This window comes from Erythranthe guttata, chromosome 6, assembly GCF_056151865.1.
Source record: "Erythranthe guttata isolate IM_541 chromosome 6, IM_541, whole genome shotgun sequence".
Taxonomy (NCBI): Eukaryota; Viridiplantae; Streptophyta; class Magnoliopsida; order Lamiales; family Phrymaceae; genus Erythranthe; species Erythranthe guttata.
In genome coordinates this window covers 15,266,034-15,282,172 of record NC_142538.1, presented here as the reverse complement: position 1 = coordinate 15,282,172, position 16,139 = coordinate 15,266,034, and the positions used below count along the sequence as shown (strand labels likewise).

Sequence of the window (16,139 nt, the reverse complement as noted above, 5' to 3'; positions counted from 1 at the left end):
TGTATCTATATGTGTATGTATATGTATATATGCTCTTCTCTTTGTTGAAATGTACGACTTGTTTGAATGACACTGCAGGTTTATATACAGATAATTAATTAATTAATTAATTAATGTGTCCCGTGATTGTGTTTCCGAAATTATATTATTATTCCCGCTGTGAATCAAGGAAATAATATCTTTGTCAAGATTGGATGATAAAAGGAAATGAGATAATAGTTATTTTAATGGTATTTTATGAAATTGGAGTTCATATTAATGTTTCAATGAGTTGGGATAATTTTGATATATATAAAAATGTTTTTCTTTATTTGCAAATAGGGTCGAATGCGGTGGATTTATTTACAAGACAAAAATGTTGGATGTCTCATTTCTAATTAGACTCTTATCATGGGCCTGTATGCCATTTACTATTAATAAAATTTTGATAGTACAAGTACATTAGTTATAGATTTTTTTTTATTTTCTACCTATACTCAACAATGTACACTGATTAATCTTTAAGTTCATATCACCTTGAGTTGGGAGGATCTGACCATGTTCCGATCTTACTCACGCACCAAAACCCAGAGCTTTCTCGATTGGAGAGAAAAGGTCGACCGTTTCGATTTGAAGCTATATGGATCAGACGGAATGAATGTGAGAATATTATCAAAAACCGTACCAATGGTCCGAGCAGCTGAATAACGACTCAATAGAAGATCTTCTCTCTAAGACGGATAATTGTCATGCGGCGCTCATGCATTGGAGCACGTCTAGCCAAGATACTCCTAGGAAACGTATCATAGAAATCCAAAAACGGCTACACTGTTTGAATATGGGAGGACTTAGGCTGAGGGTTTAATGGAGATCAGAGGAATGACCTACAGTAAGAATTGAAACAATTATACCAGGACCAAGACATTTATTGGAAACAATGGAGTCGGGTACAGACTACAGTGAATAAGAGACGGCGATCGTAATACCGGCTTTTTCCATGCGAATGCTACTATTAGGAAACAAACAAATTGGGTTGACAAGATCAAAGATGACTCGAGAGAGTGGAAGGAAAATAAAGAGGATATTGAACAGGTGATTACAAATTATTTCTTCACGATTTTTCAGTCCGACCATCCAGGAGAAATTGGGTGGGAGGCTAGAATATTTTTTGCAACATATCAAGCCAAGGGTATCAAACAAGGATAGTTAGATCCTTTCACTTTCTCGGCGGATGAGGTAGCCCAAGCCATTACAAATTTTTGGTCCGATTAGTTTATGCAATGTTATTTACAATTTTTGGTCAAAAACCATTACAAATCGTATTAAACCCTTTCTTCAAAACATCATTTCTCCTACGCAGTCGGTCTTTGTTCCCAAACGCCTCATTACTGATATATCATTGTCGCTTATGAGATTAACTATTTTATAAAGTCAAATTCTAAAAAGCATACAAACTACATGGCTGCCAAATTGGATATTAGTAAAGTGTGCGATTGAATCAAATAGTCTTTGTTACGGAAAATCTTATATCACTTTGGTTTCCCACTCTATTTGATTAAATTGATTATGCTATGTGTAACTACGGTGACTTATTTTTTTTCTTTTTAATGGGTGTCAATTCGGCTCGGTTAAACCATCTCGGGGACTCCGCCAAGGGGATCCTCTCTCACCCTATCTTTTCATCATATGCACGGAAGAACTCCTAGCGATGATCCGACAGGCTGAAATCGACAATTCCCTCCAAGGAATTAAAATTGGCCCCTCCGCGCAAACTGTCTCATTGTTTTCTGCAAGGCAACCCCGTCAAATGCTCAAGCCCTTATGAGGATTCTCCACAACTACGCACTAGCATCAGGCCAAAATGTAAATCTGGATCGGATATGATAAATCAACCGTGAGTTTCTGCCGTATGACACAGCCAAAAACCAAGACCATTCAATCCATCTTGGGCTTCCAAACTGTAGAGAGATATGAGAAGTATCTTGGCATGTCACTGGCTATGGGGAGGTCCAAGAAGGCTATTTTTGCGTTTTTACGGAGAGAATGCGAGCTCGTATTAGCGGATGAGGAGAAAGACAACTCTCGAAATCAGGTAAGGATGTTCTTATTAAAGCGATCCTACAATCTATTCATTGTTATCTCATGAGTTGCTTTAGCCTCCCTCTTGGGCTTATTTATGATATCGATTCGGCTATCCAACGGTTTTGGTGGAGTAATTGGTGTTAGAATTTATTTCGTGCAGATATAAATTATTTGTGTCAGATTCAGTTTTTCGTTACTGTTGCGTGAAGAGTTGCAACAGTTCGTGAAACAGTTTGTAAAAACAGAAATAAACGAGACACAAATTTAATGTGGTTCGGATACAACTGTACCCTACATCCACGGGGACCTGCAAATAAAATTTACTAATTTTTAGTTTTACGAATACAATAATAGGACTTAATCAAAATACAAAGACTCCCTCTTTGTTGACGCCGTTCTTGTATACTACGCTGAATTATAAATCTTCAATTTGCAGCACGTCCTTTGCTCCGCACGGTTGAACTCCCTTCAACGCTGAATCCCTCAGTCGGCGGATCGATCTCCTCCCGAGATCTGTTTAAGCCCCTCTCCCGAAGAACCGATCTTCTTTTTGTATAGAAGAAGCAAACTTGTGATACTCCTTGAATCTGTGTCTTCACCACAAGCCTTGAAGCCGGTATATTTTCTATGAAAATCACGTATCACGATGGAGCAATAAAAACGAGAGAGAAAAAAATATTTCTCTGAAATCTTCTCTCGATTAACAAGACGCTCCGTGAGCAGAAAAATAAGAGCGGAAAAATATAATTTTTCTTCTCCAACAAAAGGCGTGCTACAGCAACCAAGAAAAGAGAGATCGGCTTCTCTCCAAAACGACGCCAATAAAAACGAGAGTAAAGAAAATATTCTGCGTAAATTTTTCTCTCTAGGAAGACGTAAGATCTGAGGCGCCGTATTGCTGTATTTATACTTCTACATGTTATAAGAATCCTACAAGGAAAAAAGAGTCCATTAGGGTTAGGAAACTCTTAATTACGTAGGAAATAATATTTTCAAAACAAGGAAACTCTTTAGAAGAATAATTCCTATTATAAATCAATTAATGACAAATTAAAAGAATTAAAAGCTACAAGGACTCTTCCCTTCTTTAGCTCAGGGTATATGAAAACTTGTGGCACAAGTTTTATTAATTCTCGTACAATTAGAATCCATAGGATTCTAACAATCTCCCCCTTTGTCGTTTATTGATTATAATTATTTTGTCCCGCTGAGTAAAAAACCTGAAAATAAAACAATCAGATGATTAGACCGAAGCAAATAAAACGAAAGATCATCATCAACTCTTTTCAACAACAAGAGTGGCATCAACTGCTGCAACAGTAAGTGCCACAGTTTCAGCAACTGTTCCCACAGTAGTGGCTTTGGCAGGTGGTTCACAACGGAGTCAGCTCCCCCTGCATGTGTATCTCCCTCTGTGAATGATCCTTAGGCAGCTCCTCTTGTAAATGCATTCATTCTTCCCCTTTGCTTACTCGGCTTGATAGACATGGAAGGCGGTGGATGACAACGTGGTAAATTATCCACGTGATAAGAGACTCAGCAAATAACGTCGGCATTAGCTCCTCCTTTTATATTCTTGTGAAGCTCTGAAAATAAAACAAGGAAACCAATTAATGACAATTACCACAATAATAATAAAAAGATGGAATTCCTTCTATTTTGGATAGACACGTTCAGGTGATTAATATGGAGAGATAATTTATTTCTTCTCAAATTATCTAATGAGATAACTAAGGAAAATATGTTCCTCATATTAATACACATCTCCATAGAATTCCACTTGGTGTTGTGGACTTAGAATCCCACCGAGATTCTAACATTCTCCCCCTTTGGCATTGATTGGTCAGAACATTTACTCCCCCTAACTATATGATACATGCATGAACAAGGGTTAGCAAATTCAAAATAACATCTGCACATATAAACTGTTGCAACAGTTTATCAAACAGTTCACCAGATAGTGTAAACTGTAAATAAACCATAGTTCCAAAATAAAAGCAGATAATTCGTTCAGATAAGCACGAGATAAAAAGGATATGCAGTAGCAGAAACAACTTCTCTTCACAATGCTTATTATTTGTCCTATATTTCTGCCCAGCAACTGTCTCATGCACTGTTTCAACAGTTGTCTGAACCCCCATGCATTCCTGCACTGTTCCAGCAACTGTCGCAACAGTTGTCGGAACTCCCCCTGTGTTCATGCCATCGTTACTGTTCTTTTCTCCTGTTCTTTTCTCCCCCTTTCTGGGCAATCACCATGCAGAGATAACTCAACATGGACTAATGATCTTGATGATTCAAGCAAGCTGTTCAAACACTTAACAAAAAGATCAAAACGAAGAGAGAATCTTGGAAGTAAGTGAGAAAAATCACTATACATAACGTGCACACAAAATCACAAAATCACAAACTCAAAACCACACGATAATTGCAATGCAAAAATTAAAGAATAGTGATATCAAATCCAACATTAAATAGCAAAGACTACAGACTTTGCCAAACTTCATAAGAAACGTGGAAATGTGAGGAGTAAGCCCAATCGATCCGGTTGCAACAAAAAAAATCAAATTTAACCGGCACATAAACAAAAATCCCGTCTTTTTTTTTTTTTTTTTTTTTTTTTTTTTTTTTTTTTTTTTAATAATGCCTAATGCAAGACAAGAAGTAAACATGAGAAATAGACATGAGTGAAGAGACATATGTGAATAGGATACTGCATGGACAAACAAAACATATGGGATTTATCTTCACATTCACGATAAGCACAATCCCCAAAAATCCGACTGCCAATGCAACCAACAAACTTAATAATCCCAAGTCAAACACAAAGATGCTCTTATTAGGTAGCGTACACACACGTCTAATGGTAGCTTTTTCTCATGAAAAACAGAGCAATTAAAAGGAACGAGATTATGCTGGTCGTGCAATGTGTAGTCCCCTGGGCTTTCTAATTGAGCTTTTGTAGTAAGTGTTCGGTCAAGTGGTTTACTGGCTCGACTCAACTAGGCTTCGAACTATTCACTGACCATATATATTATAATTTATATTGGCCGTGCAATGTGTAGTCCCCTAGGCTTTCTAATTGAGCCTTGTAGCGAGTTTTCGGCCACGTGATTTACTGGCTCGACTCAAAAAGGCTTCGAACTATTCACTGACCAAATGGTTGTAGATATATATATTAGTAATAGTAGTTCAAGAGTAGCTTTCACTCATTAAAAGAGGCAGCTTTTCCCTATAAAAACATCCAACCATGACAAGACTATTCAGAGAAATAAATAAGTTGGAGCCTTTTAAGTAATCATTTTGGGAATTGGTGAAGTTCTACCCCACAAAATTTAGAAATACACGAAGTATCAAATTCACATTTGTCTCAATCATATGCAGTATGCTTAATGCAGGTCCTATATGAGATGCAAAAACATATGAAGTGTCCTACCTCTAAAAGTTGCAAGTCTGGACACACAGACTGTTGCAACAGTTCATGCAACTGCATCAGATTAAACAACATAAATTCCCAGCGATTTTCGCAAGGAATCAAATTTCTGTGCATCAAGGGTTTTTGCAAAAGCATCAGTTAATTCATTCTCCGTTGCAGCATAATCAATTGAGACAACCCCCTTTTCGACCAAGCCCCTTATGAAAAGATGACAAATATCAGTAAGCTTAGTTCTCGAATGCTGAATTGGATTCATAAACTTATTTTTCACATACAAATTATCACAATTCAGATTACCAAGTTTTTTATTCCCCAAACTAGCTTTGTCACCAGAACTGTTGGAACAGTTAGTACTATCATCACATGAGTTTAAAGAAGTAATGGCAGATAAACAATTAAGATCAGACTTCTTTACCCAGATTTTTTGTTGAGTTTTATTCACTAAATCAACCTTTATCTTGGGTTTTTGAGACGACACAAAAATGTGATCAATTTTAGCGGAAAGTGGTGAGCGGGCCATTATTCTTTTAACCATTTTCAAGTACTTAAAACACCTGGGTCGTATATGACCAGGAACATGACAAAAATGACAGGTAGGAACAAAAACTTTTCTTTGAAATGGCTGTGTCGGTGCAACTGTCGCAACAGTTTGTGAAACAGTGGATTGTTTAACAAAATTGATTTTTCTTTTTGGATCTTCTTTCTGTTTCAATGCATCATTAGATAGCTGATTACGTCCTATACCTGTACGACCGCAATTCGGCTGATTTTGGTTCAAAATTTCATTCAAAGTTACCCTACCAGTATTAAACTTAGAAATAGCATCTTGGGTTTGAGCAAATTTAGCCTTCAAGCTATCTGTTTCTCTACTAGCAGAAATAACATTTTGTTCAAGAGTAGAAATTCGTACCTTCAATACTTTGTTTTCCTCAATTAGGACAAGCTTCTCTTTTTCTAAGAATTTATTTGACTCACACACCTGAAGAAATTTTTCGTACATCTTTTCATAGCATTGCTTTATTTCTTCCAAGGATGACACGTCATCATCGCTGTTGTTTTCTGAATCCCAATCATCACCTGCAAGATTTAACGGAGTTAATCCTTTATCAGATATTGAATGCAACTTATCATACCTAGGTTCTGTCTGAACAGTCTGTCCAACTGTTGCAACAGTTTCAGCGACAGTCTGTTTGCACTTGTTTATCTGAGTAGTTCCTTCGTAGGCCTCTTGTAGAACATCCCATGCCTCCTTTGCTGATTTGCACATTGATATCAATTTGAATTGATCTTCATCGATACAACTCAAGATAGCATTGGTTGCCTTGGAATTATAATCTGCTATTCGTACTTCTTCATCAGTCCACTTCTCTTTTGGGGTTTGAATGATCTCGTGTGACTCATTCATTGAGGTAGGATGTGTCCAACCAATTAGAATCGCGCGCCAGGCCCATTCATCAATAGATTTAATGAACATCTTCATCCTTATTTTCCAATCAGAGTAGTTCAATTCACCCAAGACAGGTGGTAGGAATGCGCCTTCACGATGATTATTCATGTCTGCACAAAAAAAATAAAAAAGAATTAAATCCCAAAATCTCACTAAGTGTATCTAGTGACAGGCTCTTGATGCCAATTGTTAGAATTTATTTCGTGCAGATATAAATTATTTGTGTCAGATTCAGTTTTTCGTTACTGTTGCGTGAAGAGTTGCAACAGTTCGTGAAACAGTTTGTAAAAACAGAAATAAACGAGACACAAATTTAATGTGGTTCGGATACAACTGTACCCTACATCCACGGGGACCTGCAAATAAAATTTACTAATTTTTAGTTTTACGAATACAATAATAGGACTTAATCAAAATACAAAGACTCCCTCTTTGTTGACGCCGTTCTTGTATACTACGCTGAATTATAAATCTTCAATTTGCAGCACGTCCTTTGCTCCGCACGGTTGAACTCCCTTCAACGCTGAATCCCTCAGTCGGCGGATCGATCTCCTCCCGAGATCTGTTTAAGCCCCTCTCCCGAAGAACCGATCTTCTTTTTGTATAGAAGAAGCAAACTTGTGATACTCCTTGAATCTGTGTCTTCACCACAAGCCTTGAAGCCGGTATATTTTCTATGAAAATCACGTATCACGATGGAGCAATAAAAACGAGAGAGAAAAAAATATTTCTCTGAAATCTTCTCTCGATTAACAAGACGCTCCGTGAGCAGAAAAATAAGAGCGGAAAAATATAATTTTTCTTCTCCAACAAAAGGCGTGCTACAGCAACCAAGAAAAGAGAGATCGGCTTCTCTCCAAAACGACGCCAATAAAAACGAGAGTAAAGAAAATATTCTGCGTAAATTTTTCTCTCTAGGAAGACGTAAGATCTGAGGCGCCGTATTGCTGTATTTATACTTCTACATGTTATAAGAATCCTACAAGGAAAAAAGAGTCCATTAGGGTTAGGAAACTCTTAATTACGTAGGAAATAATATTTTCAAAACAAGGAAACTCTTTAGAAGAATAATTCCTATTATAAATCAATTAATGACAAATTAAAAGAATTAAAAGCTACAAGGACTCTTCCCTTCTTTAGCTCAGGGTATATGAAAACTTGTGGCACAAGTTTTATTAATTCTCGTACAATTAGAATCCATAGGATTCTAACAATTGGAAACCAGGTCCGATGGTTTGGAGTTCATGGATCAAGTTGTACTTTCCAAAGGAAAAATGAGGTATGGGTTCACGCATCTTCGTTCGTGCAATTTGGCTATGCTCGCAAAACAAGTTTGGAGGATGATCACGAACCCGACACGCGTATGTTGAATTTGGATCTTCTCAATTCTACATTATGTCCAGTCTGCCGGAATAGAATCCTCACGACTCCCATAGGCAGTAGGCACGCCAAGGAACGCCTGGTATGGCACTATTCACGTTCATGTCTTTTTACGGTCAAGTCGTCTTGCTATCGTAACACTCTGCAGCGTCATGTCACTAACTGGGGAAATCAAGCTTTCCTCCGGCAGCGAAGACAAATCTTTTTGAAAATTTCTTTGGAGTTTGAGTATTGCTCCGAAAATTAAGATCTTTATTTGGCGGGCAGCGGGGGTATTACAATACCGACCAATGTTGCCCTCTTCCGTCCCCACATCACCTCTAATCCATTTTGTGTAAGTGTGGATCTCAACCCGAGACGACTACACATGCCTTGAGTTATTGCAGGGGTCTGCCAGCGGTGTGGCAAGGTCATCCTTTTGATCTGTGGGCGGAAAATGAGACAACCATATTACGACAGTGATTGGACTGATTACGGAAGAAAATCTCTAAGGAACTTTTCTGCCTGGCACTGGTTATTTACTGGAAATCTTGGGACTCAAGGAACCGAGAAGCGCATGAAATGCCGGGTATAGAAAGCTGCGAATTATGGAGCTGGAGCGAAAATTACCTTAGTATCTACGGGGCTGCATGCTTCGACCCTCCTATGCTAAAGAATCTCGTCCCTCGACTGCAGTGGAGCCCCCCACCTTAAGGTTAATTTTGATGTTGCCCTACCTACATAGAGTCCACATTATAGTGTCTCCATGGTTGCTCGCGACTTTGAAGGAAACACTATTTGGTAGAGTGTTGAATTATTTTCAGGGACTTCATGTAGTTGAAGGAGAAGCTCCTGCCGCCCTCAAAGCAATTCAAAAAGCTTATGATCACGTTTAATTCGTGTAATTTTGCTTTTGTTCCCCGTATTTGTAATAAGCCAGCTCATGCTCTCGTGAACTCTTTGGAGCTTGCTAACTTGGAGTGTTCGATCCTCCCTTCAATTTGGCATCTTTAGCCTAATATAAGCTCGTTGGCTTTTAAAACAAAGGATTAATCTTTATAATTTATATAATTACTTTTAAAGAATTAAGATATTTGAAATTGTTTGTTACATAAAATTACGTTAAAATCAAATAGTTTTTTCTCATTGCTTCGGCCCGTAAATGGGCTTGTAGGCCCGATACAAATTATATTCATAGTCAAACTCTACCACCACCTTCGATAGTTTGAAACTTTTTATCTATATATATATCCCTACGTTAATTTGAAACTTTTTATCTCTCTCTCTCTCTCTCTCTCTCTATATATATATATATATATATATATATATATATATATATTACATCTATATATTTTCGCTGTTGTTCTGCCCTTTTAAATCTGAAAATATGAGTCATCTCCTCCCATCAAAACTTGTGTTCAATCGAAAGTTGTATAAAAAAGAAATAATAAAAAACAAGAAGGTATAATTCGTCTTATTTTTTTAGTATCTTTTTTAAGTTAAATTAGGGCTTTTGGATACACCATATTAAAAAAAAAAAAAAAAAAAAAAAAAAAAAAAATCAGGCGTTAATTCTCTGAACATTCCATTCCGTACAAGTTGCTGGAGAATTTGTGTTGCAATATATTCAACCAATTGTGAAAATAAAATAATGGGATAATGTAGTTAAGACTTAATTTTATATCTCTTGTCTACATTGCTTACAAGTCAAGTTGTTTTCGAGTTTTTCGTTTTTTTTTTCTATGTTAAAGTTTCTAGTAATTTTGTTTTCTAGGAATTAATCGTATCGTTTGTCGATGCTGAGTTGGCACCGGCTGATTTTGAACAAGTAGAGGAAGATCAAGATACTGATCTTAAGATGTATACTTCTTGAGCTGATCAAGTCAATTAATTTTTAGTTTTTTTTAGTTTTTTAAATTTTTTTTTTCTGATTAATAATTTGTAGAAATAATGGGCGCAGAATGGAGGTATCTAAAAGTTCATCTCTCAAATTGAGGTACATTCATAAGGTAATTTTCTTTAAATACATTTTATTAAATATGTTATTTATTATTTTATTAACTCTTCAATTTTAATTAAATTAAAAGTTATCTGCATGCATGCATGCAGAACCTATCGCTTGCTAAGAACGAGATGGACCGATTACGCGACGAAAACTCGAAAAGATTGCTACGCGATAGAAAGCTTAGTTTGGTTCTTGATTTAGATCATACGCTCCTCAATTCAGCTGGCTTTTCCCGGATTACGGGTGAAGAAGAATATCTAAATTGCGAAAGAGACGTTTTGCCAGGTTTTTTTTTTTTTTAGCAATTTTTACGGTCCTTTGTTCGAGAATTTTTTCGTATATGAATTATTTTTACCATTTTTTTAATGATCAGAATATTTAAAGAGCAGCCTGTTCAGAGTGCATGGGTCGAAGAGGTTGGTTAAGTTGAGGCCATACGTGAACACGTTCTTGAAAGAAGCTAGTAAATTATACGAGATGCACATATACACTATGGGCGGTTTTTCGTATGCATTAGAAATGGCGAAATTGCTCGACCCCAAAAATATCTACTTCAATTCAAGAATCGTTTCACGAGATGATTCCACACGGAGGTATGAAAAGAGTCTCGACGTTGTTTTGGGGAAAGAAAACGCAATTGTGATCCTTGATGATAAAGAATCGGTATTTCTTTTACTAACTTTTTTTTTAATTCTTAAATCGTACTTGTGATCGATTAATTTGTTCACTGGGAATAGTTTTACCTCGAAGCATGCGATTGATTATTTTTTTCCTCTTAATTTTGATTAATTTATTACTCCATCCTTATTAGGGGAAAAAAGGGTTTATTGCAATTTGTAGCCGTGTGTTATATCGAATTGTTAAAAAATTAACCCATGTTATTTTAGTGGCAAAAAACCCCTGATTCAATTTTTTTAGCACACAACCCCTAAACAGGGCTACTAATTTCTAATAAAATAACATGGGATAGTTTGTTAGCAATTCAACATAACATAGGGGTACTAATTGCAATAAACTCGGGATTTGTTTTTTTAAATGTAATATGATCGTGTTAACGAATATTCGTTTTTTTCAATTTCAGGTGTGGTGCAAGGAGCACAAGGAGAATCTAATAAAAATAGAAAGATATCACTTTTTTGCTCATAGTTGCAAGCGATTTGGAGTCGACCATAAATCGCATTCTCAATTAAAAAGTGACGAAAACGAGTCCGAAGGCGCATTGGCTACTAGTCTTAAAATTCTTCAACAGATCCATACTTTGTTCTTTGACATGGTATGTATTTAAGTAATTTATTACATTTAAATCAGCTTATTTAAGAGAAATTTTAACCGATGAAGTTTCTATTTAATTGGATTATTTTTCTTAAAATTAATTTTCTTCGTTCAGGGGCAGAAAGATAGTCTAGAGGACCGGGATCTGAGAAAGGTATATTAATTTGCGTCCGATGCCTTAGTGTGTATATATATATATATATATATATATATATATATATATATATATATATATATATATATCGATAAATTTGATTTTGTTGCAGGTGCTGAAAAGTGTACGAAAAGAAGTCGTAAAAGGGTGTAAAGTAGTGTTTAGTGATGAAATCAGCGATTAATCACATGTGCCGATAGCAGCGAGAAGAAAATTTCCCCGCTCGTCCACCGACATAGAATTTTTTGTTTTACGAACAAAGTGCATTAACTTATGAAATTATAGTAGCAAATGCTTACATAGCTCGTTACGCTGAATATGTTTTTCGTGTTTGGCCCAAAAAGGGCTTGTCGGGTCTATGTGAATTCTTGCAACTATACTATATTTTAAGTTTAACGAACTACTAATTTATCAAGTTTTCCGCAAGTTCGGCCGATTAAAAATATAATTTAAATAAAATATTAAAAATTACAAGCACTTTGAGAAAACTCCCTCAGTACTTATTTTAATGGAGAGAGGTCCAAATATTTTTCTCCATTTGAGAAAAGCCCAAACCCATTTTTAGCTATTATATTTTTCAGTTTTGCCCCTGCCAGCCATATCATCACTGCGTCACGCGCTGTTTTTTTTCTCCCTCTTTTATGTATAATTTTTATTAATCGACTATAAAGCATAGTGGATTAAGGAAATTCTTTAAAAAAAAAATGGTTTTTTTTTTCTATATCAGGTATATTAATCACTATGATGAAGCATAGCCGATTAAGAATCTACTACTAAGAATAACAAATCAGAACTGCAAAAAAACAAATGCAATATCAACTATATTTTACAAAAATACAAACATTATAATTGATTTATACAATTGGAATCAATAAACAAAAAATCCAAAAAATAAAAAAATTGGAGTCAATCAACCTTAATCGACTACCAGGGCATAGTCGATTAGCTTAATCGACTATTGAACATGTACATAGTCGACTAAGATTCTAGTTTGCTCGAAGTTCTCTACACGCGCCGTCCTCCGCCCCCATCCACCAAAAAATTCTAAATATGCCTCCCCATCGTCACCACACCGTCGCACCACACTATTCAACCAATCTATAACAAGAATAAAATAAATAAATAAATAATTCATAAAAAAAACACAAATTAGCATTTCAATATCCATAAAAAAAAAAAAAACAAAAAACAAAAATGAACGGTTCAAAGGTATTTGTCAACCATTGTTGGTCACTCCATAAACAATTTATGAGCACATGACAAACCAACACTAAATGAGTAAAAAAAACAAAAAAATAAAAAAATAAATACCTTCATCAACAATTTCCGTTGATTCTCCTCCGACGAGTGCTTCCTCTTCTTTCTCAACAGCATGTTCCTCTTCTTCCTCCACACGCCGACGGGGTGGAACATGCTGTTGAGAAAGAAGAATGCTTCTCCTCCACACGCCGACGACGAGTGCTTCCACTTCTTTCTTTATCCATCTTTCGGCGGCGGCGGTGACGGCGGGGAGAAGATTTATCAGAGAAAACAGAGAGAAAAAAAAAAAAAAAAAAACAGAGAAGGGAGAAAGACGAGAAAGCGGAATGGATAATAAAAAATAAGATTAGGGTTTTGAAAGAGTATAATAGATAATTAAAGATAGTTTTGAAATTATGAAAATATCACTTGGGTGGAATATTAGCTAAGGGGATTTTCTCTAATTATTTTTAGGAGGGGGTGTTTCCTTAACTATATTTCCTAGATGGAGGGTTTTCTCTAATTTTCCCTAAAAATTAACAACACAAAATCAACCAAAAGGGTTCAAGCAACTAATGCAACATCTATTGATAACCGCAATATTTACGAGATGCAATTCCACATCCTTTATTCTGCAGTATGTTTTTTCTGCAGGAAAGATTGATTACCTTAATAGAAGCTATAATATGATAACTTAGTAACAAGAATCTCCCAAAAACAAATGGTACTACAATATATAGCTCTAGTTCAAGTAATTAAATTATGAGAAAAAAGACAAGTAAAGAAGAAAACAAGTGACTTAACATCTCGGGGACTCCGCCAAGGGGATCCTCTCTCACCATATCTTTTCATCATATGCACGGAAGCGCTCCTGGCGATGATCCGACAGGCTGAAATCGACAATTCCCTCCAAGTAATTAAAATTGCCCCCTCCGCGCAAAGTGTCTCATGTCTTTGCTTTGCCGACGATACCATTATTTTCTGTAAGGCCGCCACCCCGTCAAATGCTCAAGCCCTTCTCCACAACTACGCACTAGCATCGGGCCAAGATGTAAATCTGGATATGATAAATCAACCGTGAGCTTCTGCCCTATGACACAGCCAGAAACCAAGACCACCATTCAATCCATCCTGGGCTTCCAAACTGTAGAGAGGCATGAGAAGTATCTTGGCATGCCACTGGCTATGGGGAGGTCCAAGAAGGCTATTTTTGCGTTCTTACAGGACCGAATGCGAGCTCGTATTGACGAATGGGGAGAAAGACAACTCTCGAAACCAGGTAAGGAAGTTCTTATTAAAGCGATCCTATAATCTATTCATTGTTATCTCATGAGTTGCTTTAGCCTCCCTCTTGTGCTTATTTATATATGATATTGAGTCGGCAATCCAACAGTTTTGGTGGAGTAATGGGAAACCACGTCCGATGGTCTGGAGTTCATGGATCAAGTTGTACTTTCTAAAGGAAAAATGAGGTATGGGGTCCAGGCATCTTCGTTCGTTCAATTTGGATTTGGATTTGGATCTTCTCATTTCTACGTTCTGTTCAGTCAGTCGAAATAGAATCCTCACGACTCCCATAGGCAGCACGTGCACGCCAAGGATCGCCTGGTGTGGCACTATTCACGTTCCGGTCTTTTTACGGTCAAGTCTTGCTATCATAGCACCCTGCAGCGTCATGTCACTAACTGTAGAAATCAAGCTTTCCTCCGGCAGAGAAGACAAATATTTTTGGAAATTTCTTTGGAGTTTGAGTACTATTGCTCCGAAAATTAAGATCGTCTTTATTTGGCGGGCTGCGGGGGATATTAAACCGACCAATGTTGCCCACTTTCGTTGCATGCCACATCACCTCTAGTCCATTTTGTGGTAAGTGTGGCTCTCAACAAAACAACTACCCATGCCTTGATTTATTGCAGGGGTCTGCCAGTGGTGTGGCAAGGTCATCCTTTTGATCTTGGAGACAACCACATTTCGACAGTGGCTGGACCGACTACGGAATGTTAAATCGACCAATGTTTCCCTCTTCCGTCGCCATATCTCTAAGGAGCTTTTCTGCCTAGCACTGGTTATTTGCTGGAAATCTTGGGACTCAAGGAACCGAGAAGCGCATGGAGAGCCGGGTATAGAAAGCTGCGAATTATGGAGCTGGAGCCAAAATTACCTTAGTATCTACCGGGCTGCATGCTTCGACCCTCCTATGCCAAAGAATCTCGTCCCTCGACTGCACTGGAGCCCCCCACCTACCGGAACTATTAAGGTTTTAGTTTTGATGCTGCCCTACCTACACCACGTCCACATTATATAGTAGCGTTACAAAACAATGAATTATTCGTGACAATAATTATAATTCGTTACCATAGACTACTTATTGTGACAAATTTTACAATTGTTACCATTGTTTCGTTATTTAAAAGCTCTTTTTTTGTAGTGATAGAGTCTCCATGGTATTTGTAATAAGCCAGCTCATGCTCTCGCGAACTCTTTGTAGCTTGCTAACTTGGAGGGTCCGATCTACCCCTCAATTTGGCATCTTTTATAAGATTTACATAGTACAATGAAACCAGACACACTTTTCATTCACATACTATGTGTGTATAAATAGTTACAGAAGACTTGATCTAGAGATGAGCTGTACATACAATTATGGTGCTGAATTTCAGCAAATAATTAGAGGCTGGAATCTTGTGATTCATCCGTTACAAATCAGCTGGTCAAAGGGCTAAACGCAAGCCTTGATTCTTTTCCTTTACACGACCCCTCAAGATGGAGGTGCCATCAGTAACTCCAATCTTGGAAAGTAGCCATTGATGTCGTAACCGGCTCATTGGCTTTGTGAGAAGGTCCGCTAGCTGATCAGTGGTGTGAACGTGAGATACACTGAGTAAGCCTTTGGTAACATAGTCACGGACAAAGTGCAGGTCAATTGCTATATGTTTCATCCGAGAGTGATGTACGGGGTTCAAGCTTAACTGAGTAGCACCAATATTGTCACATAACAGAGAAGGAGGGGCACGAAGGTTAACCCTCAGTTCACGAAAGAGGGACTGCAGCCATGCAATTTCTGAGGTAGCCGTGGCCAAGGCTCGATATTCAGCCTCTGTGGATGATCGAGCAATAGCACGTTGTTTTCGGGTACTCCATGAGATTGGGCTAGTACCAAGAAAGA

General features: G+C 37.2%; 1 protein-coding gene across 1 annotated transcript; it reads left to right on the top strand.

The window, feature by feature from the left end:
- The first annotated feature begins 1,085 nt into the window (after positions 1 to 1,085).
- LOC105958279 (RNA polymerase II C-terminal domain phosphatase-like 4) lies at positions 1,086 to 11,620 on the top strand. The gene is made up of 6 exons (XM_012982285.2): positions 1,086 to 2,071; positions 10,078 to 10,163; positions 10,249 to 10,312; positions 10,413 to 10,593; positions 10,682 to 10,971; positions 11,390 to 11,620. Exons 1-6 carry the CDS (start codon positions 1,889 to 1,891, stop codon positions 11,591 to 11,593), a joined length of 1,008 nt encoding a protein of 335 aa, XP_012837739.2. The 5' UTR covers positions 1,086 to 1,888; the 3' UTR covers positions 11,594 to 11,620.
- Positions 11,621 to 16,139: the final 4,519 nt, after the last annotated feature.